The sequence below is a fragment of the Penicillium chermesinum genome (assembly GCF_028974085.1).
Source record: "Penicillium chermesinum strain IBT 19713 chromosome Unknown utg000005l:1.0-4115287.0:1.0-4118363.0, whole genome shotgun sequence".
Lineage (NCBI taxonomy): Eukaryota > Fungi > Ascomycota > Eurotiomycetes > Eurotiales > Aspergillaceae > Penicillium > Penicillium chermesinum.
The window spans coordinates 3,033,437-3,049,505 of record NW_026695315.1 but is presented as its reverse complement, the minus strand read 5'-3'; the positions used below and the strand labels follow the sequence as shown (position 1 = coordinate 3,049,505).

Here is a 16,069-nt window from a genome sequence, read left to right as displayed (position 1 = left end):
TAATTGGGCAACTGACTGACTCTAACGAACAAAATAGTAGATGTAGACATTACGAGGGCTGGGGCTGGTTTGTTTTAAATGTACCGGTATATTGTCTACGATGTTTGGAGGATACTGAAGTTGAATAGTTCGTAACCTCCCGTCACGATCCACCGGACCAAATTATTCAGCTCGGGGTCCGAGAAGCAGCGCCTACCGACTGCAGTTGGTAATCTGGATAGTTGGTTGCCTGTCTTTTGGAATTGTAATCAAGGATGCTTGCGCTTTAGTGATCAACGACCGCAGACAGTAGGCATCCGACCCAGATGATTGACGCTTATTGGGCCTCTTGCAGTGTGCAAACGGTACAAACTGCAGAATGCAAACAAAAGGCAACATTTGGCGGAGGATGAATAATGCGATGGGAGGATTTCATTGGGCAGATCTATGTTCATTCTGTAAAATGGGGATCTTAGTTTGATTTTCTCGCTGCGATAACAGTTTCAAGCGACTCGTATTCATTTCGCCGTACTGATATGATTGAGGTCGGGAATATGCGGATCGATAACTCATGTATTCAATATGACCATTTCATTTTGAGCACTATAATAGGGCCTGGGAGTTTCCCCTCGAGGGTCGTTCCCCAATTCGTACACTTCAGTATGGCTACCACCTCTCCAGTTATTCTCATCCTTGGCTCCGGCCCCAGAATCGGACAACATGTGGCAAAGGCCTTCTCCGCAAAGGGCTACAAGGTTGCCCTCGCATCCAGAAGCCAAAAGAAAGAAGACAGCCAGACGGACCAACTCCACATTGCAGCTGATCTTTCGGATCCCCACTCGGTGAAGGATGTCTTTTCGAATGTCGAGGAGAGGCTCGGTCTGCCAAGCGTGGTGGTCTACAATGGTGAGTAGTAATCTCCCAGGTACTCGTTGCTTAGGTTTGGCTAACGCCCTTGAAGCTGCCGCTGCAATCTTCAATAGCCCAGATGATCCTCTGGCTGTCTCCTTGGATGACTTTACTCGTAACTTCAGTATCAACACGACCAGTGCGCTTGTCGCGGCACAGCAGGCGGCCTCGAGCTTTGCGAGACTTCCTAGCAATAGCTCGAAGACATTCATCTACACTGGGAATATCCTGAACGATACCCCCATAGCAAACCTTTTTGATGTCGGTGTAGGTAAAACGGCCACAGCCTACATTATCCGCGCCGCTGCTACTGCCTACTCTATCAAGGGCTTCAAGTGAGCTTTTCATTTCTTTTCATCGGCATACTGGCAACTAATCAATGGCAGGTTCTATTATGCTGATGAGAGGAAGGCCGATGGGACCCCTGCCTACTCTGCCGTCGATGGAGACGCCCACGGCGATTTCTATGCCGGACTTGCTGGGCACAAGACCCAAGGCCCGTGGCAACAGACTTTTGTCAAGGGAATAGGATACAAGCAGTTCCCAGATGTTTAGTGCTTGGTGGGCCTTGGCTGATGAAATTGTATGGCAATAACCCAAGTCAAAGTACGCTTTGCTATGCCCTTCAACCAGAAGGAACTGTCACTGATATCTCATCGTTTCTGCAACTGGTACTTTCTACGAATTCCCGCAGGATTCCATTAATGACCTTTTTTTTTTTTTTGGTTCTTCCTTTCGTAGCGTGATCAATCAAAGATATCCACGGTCTAACCACCCCGATCATACCGGAGGATCTTGCAAAGCGGCCAACCCTGCAACACCATAGCCCCAATCATCAAACACCCAGCAAAGACCTGAGCGCGCAAGAACTGCGCCGCGTCAAGATTCACCAACGCACCCGCAATAGGTGTTCCTGCCAACGCCCCCACCGACGAGATCCCCCACATCATACCCAGCCTCGTGCCCATAAAATTTGAATCCGGACAAAACACCGGGTGTGCCACGATAGACGTCGGCGCCGTTACCAGCACTCCGCTCAAAATACCCCAGTAGCACGACCAGGCAATGAACCCCGGGGGATCTCTCGCCGCGATCCAGGTAAACATAGCTACCGCAGAAGCAGCGACACAGAAAAACAAGATCACAACGGGCTTGACATAAGCCACGAGCAGATAAGGAACGACACGGCCAACGACAGATGACCCGTTGACGATGGCGACCATGTAGAACGAGAGATTGGCCGTAGTGTGAACGACAGTCCGGGCGTAAGACGCAACATAGAAGATAGGCACATAGTAGGCGAGCATCACGCACGTCAGCGAGAGAGAGAACAGCATGAAAGCCGGCGAGCGAAACGCGGACCGGTCGACGAGGCTTCTTGCGCGGGAGCGCGAGCCGGGGCGGCGGCAGAGAATCGTGCATGCGATGGCTGCCATGAAGAGGCTTACGAAGCCGATGCAGCGGACGGCCCACGGGAAACCTATCCTCGGCTGCAGCTGGCGGAACATCACGGGGAAGATCACGGCGCCGACGCTGGAGCCGATTGAGGCGCAGCCGATGGCGATTGGGCGCTTGGTGGTGAAGCGAGTTGAGACGACCGCCAGTGCTGGGATGTATGAGATGCCGCCGCCGAGACCGATGCAGAAGCCCTGGGCGAGGAGGATCTAAGGTGCATGGTTGGTTCTCTTTTTTTCTTTTTTTCACTTTGCTGACGAAGATTGAGTTGCGGGCATACCTGATAGTATTCAGTTGCTAGGCTGGTCATCATTAGTCCGAACACAGTGAGGAAGCTGCCTGATACAATCAGTGGGCGAAGATAACCGGAGTCTACTAGCGGCCCTGAAAGGATACCGACCATTGGGATCAAGGTCGCCTGGATGCTTCCTATCCATGAGATGGCCGAAGGGGATTGGTTGGATAGGAGCACTGTCTGATAATATTCTTGAAAAGCCCCATAGGTGGTTAAAATGCCCCTGGGGAATTGTGAGATTGGGGTTGCTTGGCTTTGCACCCTTGGAAGGGGAAACGGACCATGAGTTGACGAAGACGCAGAACAAGGCCGCTACGGTTAGCCAGGCGTCTATACCCCCATTGATCTGAAGCTTGGGGGCTACATATTCTGGACCAGCGCGCGGCGTTATTTGGTTGGGGGTGGGTAATGCATGAGGGCTGAGACTCGGATTCTCATAGGCCGTCTTCTCGTTCATACTGGTATCAGCCCGTCGATCCTACTTATCGGGTCACAGATCTATGTGTCGCCCTACCACATTATATTTATAGACATTACGCTCATGCAGTTCGAGTGCGGAGAAGCGTTGAGTTTGGTTTCCATTAGTCACGGTATGGAGTCGTCAAATGAGGTGCTGGTATTGGCACGCTCGTCGGCAGTGAATAGCCGAGCTCTACCGACCATGGGGGTTGAAAATGAGCACTCGCCCGATTTGTAGCTGAATTTATAGGGCTTCGTGCTAGCATAAGTGATAGTTAGGACCGAATTCGGTTCCCAGGTAGTGAAAGGCGTTAAATCTGGGGGACGTTGTGACCTGGAAGCTGCATGATGTCAATACCGGGTAGCTTAAGTAGGTAATGAGCCGCATTCTAGGGATTGCCGAGTGGACGGAGGTTCATGTCATTTTCTCGGCGATATGTACTCTTTCCATGGACAAGCGGAATAACTCCCCTTCGTTGAATGACGGTACGATGCGTCTTTGCGGTGTTGCTTGGAATCTCCCACAGGTCGACTTTAGTGAAGTCTAGTACCAGGGAACAGGACAAAAGAGGGAGGGAACGCTTGAAGTGATTGAAAGGGATATATGCCAGTGACTCTAGAGGATGCGATTACGGTTATCTCAGGTTCATGTGACTAACATTGGGTTTTTTTTGCTCATCTGCGTACTTGGGTAGGTTGGAAGGTACTAAGAAGATCATGAGCTTCAACGATATATCGAGTTGTGGACGGAGAGAATCGCTGGATATATATATATCTTCCGGAACCTTCCCCACTGTCTTCAGGTTGATCAAGATCCAGCCTGATCCAGCCTACTACTCCATTTGGATAAACTACTAGCATGCCCCAAAAAGCCAAAGTGCCATGGGTCTTGATCAGAATATTGCGCCTCATCCTACCCCGAGTATGGCCTATTTAGGCCCGGGTTCGGCCACAATGGTTCACAGACCATGTCTTCTTTTTTACCCTTTTTTTTCTTTTTGAAAGGACCTGAATTGCGCCAATGATCTTTCATGGTAAAGTACTTAGAATAGGACATGTGCCGTCCTCGCGCACTATTTCCTTGAACACTACTCGATTCCCCATCGCAACTAGCGTTTGACGGACCCTGCAGATCAATATCCGGTCCTGTGCCAGTGAAGCTCCGAGTTCCTGGGGCTCCACGCTCGCTTTCACAATCCAGCGTTCGAGTCCCCTAGACACGCCCTTCAGTCACAAAGGATTGAAGAGCCCCTAAGTGGAATCCAATAAGGCTGAGCGGGGTCATTCCCTTTGCCATCTCTCTCGGATGAGAGAACTTGTTCTTTATCCTATGGACGGGAAAAACCTGTATGCGGTAGTATTCCTCCAGTGATCGTCCGGCTCAAGGTTGTCGATCGCAATAGCTGGTCCTCTGTACGGAGTACCGAGCGTACACGAGAAAGAAAGGAGGTTCCCTGAGCTCAGAGTTACTTGTTAGGGAGAAATTGGAGATAATGTGGAGTATCTGCAGTATCTTGCAGTATTGTGCATATTTCGTGCACAGAGGCCGTAAGGAGACCTACCCCTTCTTCATGCACCAGGGGGGGATATCTACCCCCGTATTTTAAGGCCACAAGGCTCCTAGATAATGACACAGTAAACCCGATCGTGTGTTCTCCTGGTAATAAGGTAATTAAATTGTAACCTAAGAATCAACACCTAAGTCAACAGAGAAGCCCAACCACGTAGGCAGCTCAGAGCTGTACACAGCAGAGGTGTCCATGACGTGGCCAGGGGACTATTTAGGCGACACTGGGTATTGTGCGGTGAGCGGGGAGTTGTTTGCCGACTGCCAAGCGGCATTGAGGCGCAAACCAAAAGAGATTGAGATTAGGTGGCGGTCTTGGGCGTGTCATCCCATCGGAATCCCGGAGGCTCGGGAGTTCTGGAAATTCTGCGAAGAAATGGTAATTGTCCGAGGAATGTGGACCAAGATATGGCACTGGTATGTTGATATAGAAGGGATATCAAGGTCGATCATGGGTCGAGCAGGGTCTAGGGAGTTTAATGAACTGGTATTGAAAATTTCTCTGCTGCATGAATCTCATTTAACAGAGTGCGTCACCATGGGTGATCAGGGCCGGTACCGTGGAAATTACCCCTGATATACCATAAATTACAGTAAGCATACGTGTTCCATGGAAAGGCGCAGGGCTTTCAGGTACCCGCGCCTTGCAGAATTGATACTTGGGACCTCAGATCCCCTGTCCATTTCCGCATGGCCCCAGAACGGAAACCTCTCCTCCTACATCTATCCTGAATATCTCAGGACACGGAATGGAGACTGAGTTCTGAAGCCCTGGGGGGGGCCGAGGGCTGCTCCCCCTGAATACTGTACACTTCCATGCGTATTGGGCGCAATGGGATCCGATAAGTCCGGAGGCAGCGGGTCTCCCCCCATAGCGCCCCCCACATTGACTCCTTTCCATCGCATCTGTTTGGTCAGGATGCTCATTTTACGGCGCGTTTCGTCAACTTCCCTCTAATTAAATCTCTGCCCCGGTGGGGCTCCTGATCTCCTTCGATAGGTGTACCTGGCGTCCCTGCCGCAGGTCCCAGCAGCCTTCCAGTGCTCTCTGACGAACGGGAGCGCGAGAACCCGTTGGGGCTTTCGTCCCCTAACTCCAGCTACTGCCAGGGGCTAACGCCCGTACGGTCATTACCACCAGGAACCAGATGGAGTACATACAATGGGGCCCCAAAATTACCGAAGCATATGTTTGGCCTAGGCTCACGGGCTTTTCCCACTGAACGGCCGCTCATTGGCCTGGGATCAGCGGCTGTCTCGCTTTTCAGCGTTTCAAGCCTCTCACACAGTGCTCGAGGCCCCGGGAGATCCACTGTTCGCCATAAAGGCTGCCAGCCCCCCCTATCTCACCCTTCTTCCTCTCTTGTTTTGCACCCTACCTGCTGTCCATCCTTTGCACACGGTCATTCTGACCCCCCACTCTCCTTAATTGAAGTCGAGGCCGAGCCTCCTTTCAACGTCAGTCGTTACTCTCCGTCTGTAGAACAGGCAGACCATCCGATCCGGACACAGCAGGCTCTTTCACTTGTCGAATCACCCCCGAAAGTACAAATTCGCCATGCAGTTCATCAAGTCTGTCGGCGTTGTCGCCGCTCTGGCCTCCATGGTCGCTGCTCAGCCTCACGGTCACCGTCACCAGCACGCTCACGAGAAGCGCGAGCTCGTCTGGGTCACCGAATGGGTCACCGTCGACCCTGCCACCATGACCGCTGAGGCCCCATCTACCACCTCGATTCCGCCCCCTCCTCCAACTACCACCAGCACCAGCAGCGCTACCACTAGCTCTCCTTCCGTGGCCCTGAAGGAGAACCTGCAGATGCCCGCTGCTCCCTCCAGCAGCTCTAGCTCCACCCTCATTCCCACCACTACCTCTGTGGTCAGCACTACTTCCGTGGCGTCTTCCACTTCCTCCGCCGCCGCCGCCACTGGCACCGGTCTGATCGTTGCCAACCAGCTCGACCAAGACGTCTACGCCTGGGTCACCAACAATGTCCCAGGTGAGATGCAGACCATCCCCGCCGGTGGCTCTCTGCCCCTGCACGAGTGGCTTGTCAACCCCGACGGCGGTGGTGTCTCCGTCAAGTTCTCCACCTCCACCTCCAACGCCGAGTCCGTCCTGCAGTTCGAGTACACCTACCAAGACCCCACTCTCTGGTGGGACATGTCTTCCATCAACATGCTCCTTGACTCCCTGTTCGTCACCCACGGTTTCCTCGTCACCAACAACGCTGGCTGCAAGACTGTCACCTGCGAGGGCGGCAACGCCAACTGCAAGGAGTCCTACCAGCACCCCGACGACGTTGACACTCTCAGTTGTACCGCGGACTCTCTGTTCACCCTTACCCTGGCTCCTACCGTGGAGCAGATCGCCCAGGCTGCTCTGGAGGTCGGTGAGAACATGCTGTAAAAGGCTTGTCAGAGAGTTTTTCTTCTCTGCTCACGGAGGTACTCGTTGCGTCTGTGGGTTTCTTTTTCAAAGGGCGTTTTCGTGATGGATCCTAGTTCAATATCCTTTTTTTTTTTTAAACCTCGCCTCTGCGTTTCTTCGTTTCTTCTTGTCATATATACCTTGATATATACTTTGATGGGAACAATGACGAACCTTCAACATTTACCCTTTTTTTCACTATTCTTTTTTTCTCATGATTGTTATCAAAATGAACATACACTTGGACTGGTACATAGAATTCATTTTTCTATTCGCTCATTAAACTTTCAAGTTTCTATTTTAATTGAGTATTAGTAGTACATAAGATATTGTGCTGCACGCAGCGCGCCGAAAGTGAATAGTCCTTTGCCCCTACTCTTGGAAACTGGTCAATTGATAAGGCACAGCCAGTGGACCCTCGGGAATGATGCACTCGGTTCAGAAAAGGGGGTAAAACAATATTCATACGTAGATCGGTTCTCGCTCTGCGAAAGATAAATTGATAAATCGGAAAGGCACGTAGACCATATATAAAGGATACTCAAGACTGAGGAGTGCAGATCGTCAGCTCCTGATGAGTAAACTCCGAAGGAATTCTAAGACAGTTGAAGATGGGATAAAAGCTGGTGGGAGAGGCTGTAGTAAAGCCGAGTGATGGCGGGTAAAATCTGGCCGGCTTGGTTGGAGTTCTGCAACAAACTGCTCCAGAAATTTATGACTACATCATTCCTAGAACAGATCGCGTAACACTATGCTCATTAGATATGGACCCAGTTTCTAGTACCTCTGCTGTTTGGATATGACTCCGATTAGTGGTGGAAATGGATTTCCTGCTGCGATTGCCGGCCCGAGCCTGCCCTAATGTACTTCAAGCGTTAGCAAAAGCCTCGTTATCGATCGCTCTACAAGTCTGCAAACTTGCCCAGAGCATTCAATTATAATCGATGGGACCAAAATAGGGCTGGCCTAACCACTGCAAAACCTCGGGGTTCTTCAAAGGTTGTCTTGCCACGCGTTGCCCTAACCAGGAACCGCGCCTTGATCTAACCCGCAAGCTTGCGCATGTCCAGTAGTGGGAACTTTGACGGCGAAGTGACCCGGCATTCTACTTTCGAGTTAGCGATGAAGAAAACAAAAGCTGAAGGTGGCGAGTAGTTCATTCGTCCCATATGTATGGAAATCATCATCAGTTGTATTTATGTGGACATTTTTCGTAACAGGATGAAGTGCGATACTGGCAGGGATATCAATTCAAAGTGCAAGAAACAAAGTTCTTTCATCGCGGATAATGCAATAAACAAAAGGGAAACCATGATCCCAAATAAAAGAAAAAGGACAAGTAGCGCAAAGGATGCTTCGCTCGGGGGCCACCCAGATACCACTTACTCATCGCCCACTTGGTCTGCCCAAGTGCCCGATACTGGGGAAAATGTGGATTCCAAGCTCTCCATCGTGGGTGGTACCACTTTAGGCGCAGTGGGTTTTTCGGATTCCTCCAATGGCTTCCCGGGGGGCAGTGAAGGGAACTCGGCATCATTGTTGACTGCAGGCTTTCTATCGGCCTTTTCAGAGGGCCCCTTTGAAGGGGAGCGGTCACCACGGGGCCCTCGTGAAGGCCCTCGACCACGACCACCACGACCGCCCCGTCCTCGTCCTCGCCCGGGGCTCAAATGTGTTGCAGACTCCTCCGGATTTCCCTCATCAAAGTCTCGTCGAGCAAATCCTGAGACGCCACCGTGCATACCTCGCCGGAACTGGCTTCCACCACCGCGCGGATTGTAATCCTCTTCCCGTTTCTCTGAGTCCCACTCGCGACCGGTTTGAGCCTTCAACTTGCGTTGCCGGTTTTTCTCTCGCTCGTTGTCCATGACCTTGCGATTCGCTAATTCCTCTCGTCTCTTCTGCGCGGCAGCCTGCTCACGCTCAAGGAAAGACGCCTGGTCCGCTTCAGCGCGGGCATGTGCAGCAGCCTTCTTGGCCGCATTTTCCTTGGCGGAAGCAATGCGCTTGGATAGTTCCTCCTCGGTAAGTTTAGGCTAGAAAAAAAAAGAACACTGTCAGTAAATCCGTACTTCGCAATTCTGATGCATTGCCCTGGCAAAACTAACCTTCCGGACCCCGCCTGTGGCACTTCGATCGCCTCGGACGGCCGGTACGCGAGCTGCCTCAGCGCCATTCGCACCTGAAACCTCACTCTTGTCCTCCTCCTCTGATGCAGCTGGCTTCCCTTCCTCGCGCTTCTCTGGCATCGCGACTTGTTCCTCGGCTGCTATCTCGGACCCTGTCGCGGGGGTAGAGCCTTTGCTCTGCGGAGCGCCCTCCGATTTCTGAGGATCTGCCCATCTTGACTCCGACAATCCACCTCCAGTTCCACCAGCACCACCGCGCCCACCAGCTTTACCCTTCCCGCGGCCCCGGCCCCGGCCTTTGTCGCCTCGCGCACGCTGTGAAGGCTCCCCCCGTGGTGAGGCCTGTTTCTCCGGCGCCGGGCTTTCCCGCACTGATTGAACAGGCTCAGATTCGGGTTCGGGCTCGGGCTCAGGATCGACGACCTGCGTCTGGACCTGCTCCTCGGCGGTGACAGGGATGATTTCGTCGTCGAAGAGGTCGTCCGCGCCGCGGGTCTGGGCAAATTCGTCCATGCTAGGGTCGTCCATTATTTCCGGAGTTTAAGCGGGAGGGGGGTTCCTGGAGAGGTTGGAGCGCGACTCCGCGGAGCTCGTCGCTAGTCGAGGGGTAGCTTGGAGGGCCAAGAGGATCGATCCGTGCGGAGGAGGGGGCTCGAACTTGGAGACTTGGCCGGTGTGGGTCGTTTGAGGGGCTTTATGGGGGTCTAGGAAGGATTTGAGATGTTCTTTGTAGATATTGGCAGGGTTGTTGGCCAATCGGTGGGAGATGGCTGGGGCGGTGAATTTAAGGGCTTGGGGGGCGCCCGCGGGGGTTCGGACGCTTACCGGAGACTGCTGGCTGCTACATGCGATTGTATGCCTTGCTTCGTATATTGCATGCTGATCCCTAGACGGGCCACTCCGCGACGCTGTCAGAAGCTTCTTACAGGTGGCCTTACATAAAAAAGGTGTTGGACACGAAATTAGTCAAATATTCCTCGCGAACTTCAGCGAACTTCAGCGTGGATCGCTTCAAATTTCTACGCGATGCATCGTGAACTACTGCCACATCAGGGCTCGGACGAATCAATCCACGTTTATTACCGGATCCACATTTACTATCGGATCCACGTTTGTTATTGGAACACAATACCGTATATGCATTGGGAATATGATATATTCAACGGCCCCCATTTGTTAAAGCACTAGTGACAACTCAAATATGCGCCCGCGAATGAACAGCCTACGCAGCGAACTTGTCCTTGTTCGCCTCGACCCACTGCTCCAATGTCACCGGTTCCCGTTGGGTAAACTTTCGAATATTAGGAACTCCCTCCGAAACCCCACCGTAGGGGAACTCGCCGGAGGGATGCTCGGTAGCATTCAGGATGGTAATCCCGGTAATATCCTCGGGGATCCCACTGGCAAGCATCTTCTCAGCGGCTTGGTCGAGCGCCACCTTAGTCGTCTTGACATTGATTCCTAGAGCCTGACCAACAACCTGGAAGGCCTCTTGAATAGGCCTCAAAGCAGCGCCAAAAAGGCGAACGATATGCTGGTCGGAGCCATGGGCTAAAATGGAGCCAGAAACGCGACCGATATCCTCTGGCGCGATGTAATCGAAGACCGCCTCCGGGAGGGGAACGGGGACGTCCCCCTTCAGAATGGCCGTCTTGAACCACAGAAGGTTACTGGTGAAAAAGCCTGGACGTAGGGTAACGAATGAATGGATTCCGAATATTTCCTCCAAGGTGATCTCGATCTTGGCGTGTATGTTGGCAATGAAGTTTGACTCCGGTACGTCGCGGGGGTCACCCTCAACACTGCAGCTGCTCAGAAATACCACCGACTCGATTCCCCCTCCTTTAGGGCTTGGACGGTGCTACGCATGTAGTCCTGGGTCTCGAAAACTGCATACAAGTATGCGACCGTGGCCCCTGTTTGCTGGACAGCAGCCTTGACGGTGCCGGGCTTGCTGAGGTCAGCTTGGACCTTCTGAGCAGAAATACCCTCGAGCGTCGGGATGGGCTTCGCGAGGTTTCGGACTGCTAGAGACACTTTAGCACCTTGTTGATGCGCTGTAAGGGCAGTCATAGCGCCGACTGCGCCAGTTGCGCCGAAGATAATGACATTGCGAGGAGACATTGTAGGAGTAGGAGTATGGTCGATATTCTTTCAAGTGAACGGGTTTGTAGTCGAGAACCATGGCATCAGGGCGTAGCATCATTTTATAGTTGCTGTTCCAGGGATTTGCAGATGGGTCACCACTGAAAAGTGGTCAATAGCCAAAGCCTAATGCTGGGCTCCATATTACTAGTGTGCGTAGGACCTGGTCTCGACCGGCGTCGACCAACATCGAAGAGGGCCTTTCGCTGCCACGGCTTTTCCAAAGGCCGGATCCGGGGCGTTTCGGGGGCCGAAGTGGTGCTTGATAAGCACCTTTGCTGCTTCCAAGATTACAGGGCCCAGGGTCCCAAGTGTCAACCTGAAAGGGCTTCTTCCAAGTTGACGTTGCGTGTTGTAGATAAGCGGTAAAGACACCGAGAGCGGACGCCCTTAACCCCAAAATATTGCTTGCTTGATATACGAGGATTAAGGAAGTTGGAGAATTGACGATTCTCTCAGGCTTAGCGACTACCAATAGGTACTAATGGGTCAGATTCTGAAGAGGCTGATGGCTGAAGTGAAAGTCGAACACGGGTGGCCTTGGATCCACCGGGGATGTGGGGCTCTGCTGATCAATGATTTACACTGATGCAGTATGTCTCATCCTAAGAGCGAGGGACTGGAGAACCCTCTCCACACGAGTGCAGGCTTGTAAAGTCAGATGATATATGTCTTCAAGTGGCTCTCATACAAAATGACTCAGTAGGAGAATGGTAAGCCACCGCACCTAAATGCATTGCCAAGCGCTCTCGTCAGTGTAATTGCCGGGACCTTTGAAGAAATTCCGACGAGGCCAGCGACAGTGCTTGCGCCAGTACTCAGCCTGGCTGCCGGGTCCAGCAGATAGCTTGGCACCGCGGACTGTTTCAGGAGCCACCCCTTCTTCGACCCACTTGACCATCGCCATAAGAACGTTGCTCTCCGGATCACTGCTAGCGTAGGTTTGTGTGCCTTGGCCAATAGCGGAAGCTCCGTCGCCATTAGCACAGTGAGACATGCCGCTGATAGGGAAGAAGCGATAGAAATCGTCGAGCTCCGAAGGCGACTGACCCATGGCCTCTGCTACGTGGGAGTAATATAGCTTGGAGTCCTCCGAGCTAATTAATTCATCTTGCATGCCGTGGTAATGCAAGATCTTACCGCCTGTCTTTTGGAAAGGGCGAATGTCACCCTCCCAAGTCTGGATGTTGTATGGGTTCTGGGCAAGAGCAGCAGCCGCGTCTTTAACGGTGAAGTTCCCGCTCCAGGATGGATCGTCGTAGACCACATAGCGGAACCAGTCCAGGCTGAATGGGAAAGGCTCCCCATTATACATAATCCATGAGGCTAAAATCTCCGAGCCAGGCTGCATGCGAGGATATAGGAGATCGCCATTCGTGCCGTACAACGGGGAAAAGGCTTGCTCGGCTGCATGGACCTGGGCGCTCGATAGACAACTGCTTGTCTGTTTCGCGTCGGCGGCGCAAATCAAAGTCTGCAGGATGGGTCGACACAGATCGGGGTCTTCAATGATGCCATCTTTCGCACCGTCAAGCGTGTCGCACTGCCTCAAGATTTCGTCGTGTACAAGGGACCATTCATCCGGAGTAAGGTAAGTGTCCGAGGTGTTAGACCCAAGGATCGAATAGAACCTGGCACTCCACGAAATAAGATTGCTGAAGTTAATGGCAGGGGCGCCTGCCACGACGCCATCGAAGTCGCTCGGGTATCGCTGGATCGATTTCCACCCTTGTCGGCCACCAGTTGAGCAGCCCAGGTAGTAGCTCTTATTGAAGCCCTCATCATAAAATTGCTTTGTGAGTTCCTTGCCGACCACGACTCCCGTGTGGAGAGAGCGATAAGCAAAGTCTTTGAGCACCTCTGGGTGGTGGTAAAAGGGTTTGCCGGATGTTCCGTTGTGGCCATTGTTGGCACCGACCGTTGCGAAGCCAAACTGAGAGGCATAATCAAGGTCGTAGTATTGAATGCCTGTCGAAGAGTTAGCTCCTGACCAGCAATTGGCGATGTGGTATGGAACACTGACAGCCTGAAAGACCACCATTCCCTGTGCTCAGGAAACGGCCATTATATTCTCGTGGAAACCAGGCCTCCAAAGTTATTTGGCTGCTATTGGACGTTTCGACAGCCATTGTTATACGGCAAAGATCAGCTGTCACATTCTGGTACGCGCCGTTCTGAGCGTTACAGCTGGGAGCATTGTCTGACAAGCTGAGGTTTGTTCCGCCGGGGACGTATTCTGCAAAATTTACACTGACGTGCGGAAGGTTGATCTGATTTCCGAACTGGACACATTTGCTCTGGAAGGCATCTTGGCTCGCGGCAACTGCTGAGCTGAGAGCCAGAATTGGTATCGCAAAGTGAAAGCCCATCTTGAAGTTTCTCTAGACCCGTGAGAGCGATGCTCTGAAATATAGTTGATTGACTCCAGGAAGCCTGAGTCAACCGGGCTCGATTCGGGGGTTGGTTTCAGCATATATATATCGTCGTCATTGCTCTATGGTCCAATAAACATGATTGGGCATGGGAGATGAAAGCCCCGAGGATCGGCAAGTACATGCCAAGGATATCCCGTAGGGAAAAGTGGCCCTCGACTCCGAAGTTCAACCGGAAATATGTCGGGGGATTCCTCACGGCCATATTTCTGGAAAAGGGGGGGAAGGATGACGATCAGGAAATGGCTAGTTTGAGAATCCCCAACGGGACTGGTAAATGCGGAGTCCGGGGTCTCCACACATGCGGGTCCATGGGGCTGGCTAGGAAAATCGGCAGTTCTTCCATCAAGTTGCAGACTCCTGCGAGCCTAGGAACCTGTGACATGCCGAGCCCCTTTACTAGTCATCACCTAGGTTGACGGTTTGCGGCAGAGATGGGTTATGACAGGCTTCTAATGCCGAAATTTCCTCGCGTGAACGAGAGGAAGGTTACTGAAGTGGCGGAGGAGATCATCGTCAGAAAAGGAATTATCAGCTGGATTGTATTGGGTGGTAGCACCTAGGTTAGATAGTGATGTGCTAATTCACTTGCATCAACTGCTCTGAAGGCGATGCATCGCTAGCCTGATGTCACCCTGCCAAGCCGGCAGGTCACGTGGCAAGCCCCCTCTAGATAGCTTCTTAGCACAATACGAATAAACCATCATTCATCGCTCTAGCTACGGCCACAAATTGGTAGCATTGCCCGGTTCGTAAGCTCCAAGGGATCTCTGGAGCCAAAAATTCCTCTGTTTTTCTGTTTTTTCCAAAATTTTCGACAACAAGCTCAACTCCTCGAGTTTTCGGGAGCCACGAGCTGATCTGAGAGACACGTCGCGTCACTCACCCCACCTTCTATCCCCACTCTATACGCCCACATACCCAATCAGCTAGCACAGGCCCCTGTCGATCCGAATCACAGGATACCCTGACTATCAAAAAGAACAAGGCAAATTGATGACCACTACCATCGACGATCGTCAGCTTCGTCGAGTGATCGAGCTTGCACACCAGTTCCAAGCCTACACGGAAGGAGCGCACATCTGGTCACGCAAGTTCGACCTACGTACGCAAGCACGAATTGGCCACCTGGTCACTTCTTACCCCGCCCCACCCGCTACCAACGACCCATTCCCACCAAGCTGGGGTGTTGATCGTTCTAGCCTGTCTAGTACTGTCAAAGAATTCCTTACAATTACCGACAAGCTAGTGGAGACTTCACAGCTCTCGCCAGCTTCTGGGTCTGAGCCAGAAAATCCCCTAGGGAAGCGTGCCAGAACCAAACCCCGGTCACGCATGACATCCCTACCAGACCCAAAGCCAGGCCCAGCAACGAGTGACTCTTTCTCGGGCTACCGTGAGCCTCAGACAAGCCCCAGCCCAGACACCACTCCGCGTCGACCACGGCTAGTGATTGACCGTACTCACCGACCGACCTCCCTGTTCACTACACCCCCCTCAAGCTACAGACACTACAAGCTAGGAGCCTGAGCGCTCCCAGGCATATATTGACTACCATCTTGCCCTACCGCCAAGTACCGGAAACACACCAAGCACAACCCCCGCCCTACAGCGCGAGATACTGGGAATGTCAAATCCAAGCCTCCCAACCGGCTTCCAAGCCACAGCAACAGCGAATGACCACTCCCAGGCTCCAAACACCCCACTAACCGCGGACACGCCACTCACTGTCGGCACTGCGATGCATATCTTCCGGCAAATCCTCCGCGAGGAGTGTACGCACGAGCCACAGCCCCAACAAGGCCGCCAAGGCCCAATAGGACCCCCTGGTGACATAGGCCCGCCCGGCCCCCCGGGTCCACAAGGCTCAGCCGGCATCCAAGGCCCAGAAGGCCAACCTGTGCTCGCCTCGCTAGACACTTCTTGGAAGCCCAGTGACATCGGGCTGTTTAACCCAGAAGCTAGAGACCCTAGTGGCAAAGGGATAATTACAATCTCCAACGTGACTAACTACAAAGATGTCTTTGTCTTCATCGACCGGATAAAGGACCTCATCCCTACCAAGTCCGAAGAGATCGTACGAGCCAACCTAGCAAGCTGTCTACGCGGCTCAGCGCTAGGATGGTACTCATCTCAACTCTCTGAGCTTGAACGTACCGCTCTACACTCCAACCCCGTGGACTCTCCCGTAGGATGGTTCCAAACTCTCGAGGCTAAGTTCCGGCCCCCCACGTTCAGACCTTCTCTACCAGTTTAATACATTGACATACA

At 52.6% G+C, this 16,069-nt stretch overlaps 7 protein-coding genes across 7 annotated transcripts; 3 read left to right on the top strand and 4 right to left on the bottom strand.

Annotated features, from left to right (window-relative positions):
• Positions 1-641: 641 nt before the first annotated feature.
• Positions 642-1,437, top strand: N7468_007324 (uncharacterized protein; the record flags this gene model as incomplete). Its single annotated transcript, XM_058476620.1, has 3 exons — positions 642-885; positions 941-1,223; positions 1,275-1,437. Coding segments are annotated over 3 exons (690 nt in total), but the record flags the coding sequence as incomplete, so codon positions are not given.
• Positions 1,438-1,655: 218 nt separating this feature from the next.
• N7468_007323 (putative MFS monocarboxylate transporter) lies at positions 1,656-3,095 on the bottom strand (the record flags this gene model as incomplete). The annotated part of the gene is made up of 3 exons (XM_058476619.1): positions 1,656-2,552; positions 2,624-2,861; positions 2,920-3,095. The coding sequence occupies 3 exons, from the start codon at positions 3,093-3,095 to the stop codon at positions 1,656-1,658; spliced, it is 1,311 nt and encodes a 436-aa protein (XP_058329509.1).
• Positions 3,096-6,222: 3,127 nt separating this feature from the next.
• On the top strand, positions 6,223-7,071 carry N7468_007322 (uncharacterized protein; the record flags this gene model as incomplete). The annotated part of the gene is made up of 1 exon (XM_058476618.1): positions 6,223-7,071. The coding sequence occupies one exon, from the start codon at positions 6,223-6,225 to the stop codon at positions 7,069-7,071; it is 849 nt and encodes a 282-aa protein (XP_058329508.1).
• Positions 7,072-8,474: 1,403 nt separating this feature from the next.
• On the bottom strand, positions 8,475-9,749 carry N7468_007321 (uncharacterized protein; the record flags this gene model as incomplete). The annotated part of the gene is made up of 2 exons (XM_058476617.1): positions 8,475-9,128; positions 9,201-9,749. 2 exons carry the CDS (start codon positions 9,747-9,749, stop codon positions 8,475-8,477), a joined length of 1,203 nt encoding a protein of 400 aa, XP_058329507.1.
• A 694-nt stretch (positions 9,750-10,443) lies between these two features.
• N7468_007320 (uncharacterized protein) lies at positions 10,444-11,345 on the bottom strand (the record flags this gene model as incomplete). Its single annotated transcript, XM_058476616.1, has 2 exons — positions 10,444-11,063; positions 11,087-11,345. 2 exons carry the CDS (start codon positions 11,343-11,345, stop codon positions 10,444-10,446), a joined length of 879 nt encoding a protein of 292 aa, XP_058329506.1.
• A 748-nt stretch (positions 11,346-12,093) lies between these two features.
• faeB-2 (putative feruloyl esterase) lies at positions 12,094-13,735 on the bottom strand (the record flags this gene model as incomplete). The annotated part of the gene is made up of 2 exons (XM_058476615.1): positions 12,094-13,334; positions 13,390-13,735. 2 exons carry the CDS (start codon positions 13,733-13,735, stop codon positions 12,094-12,096), a joined length of 1,587 nt encoding a protein of 528 aa, XP_058329505.1.
• A 1,059-nt stretch (positions 13,736-14,794) lies between these two features.
• On the top strand, positions 14,795-16,055 carry N7468_007318 (uncharacterized protein; the record flags this gene model as incomplete). Its single annotated transcript, XM_058476614.1, has 2 exons — positions 14,795-15,247; positions 15,321-16,055. The coding sequence occupies 2 exons, from the start codon at positions 14,795-14,797 to the stop codon at positions 16,053-16,055; spliced, it is 1,188 nt and encodes a 395-aa protein (XP_058329504.1).
• Between the last annotated feature and the right edge of the window lie 14 nt (positions 16,056-16,069).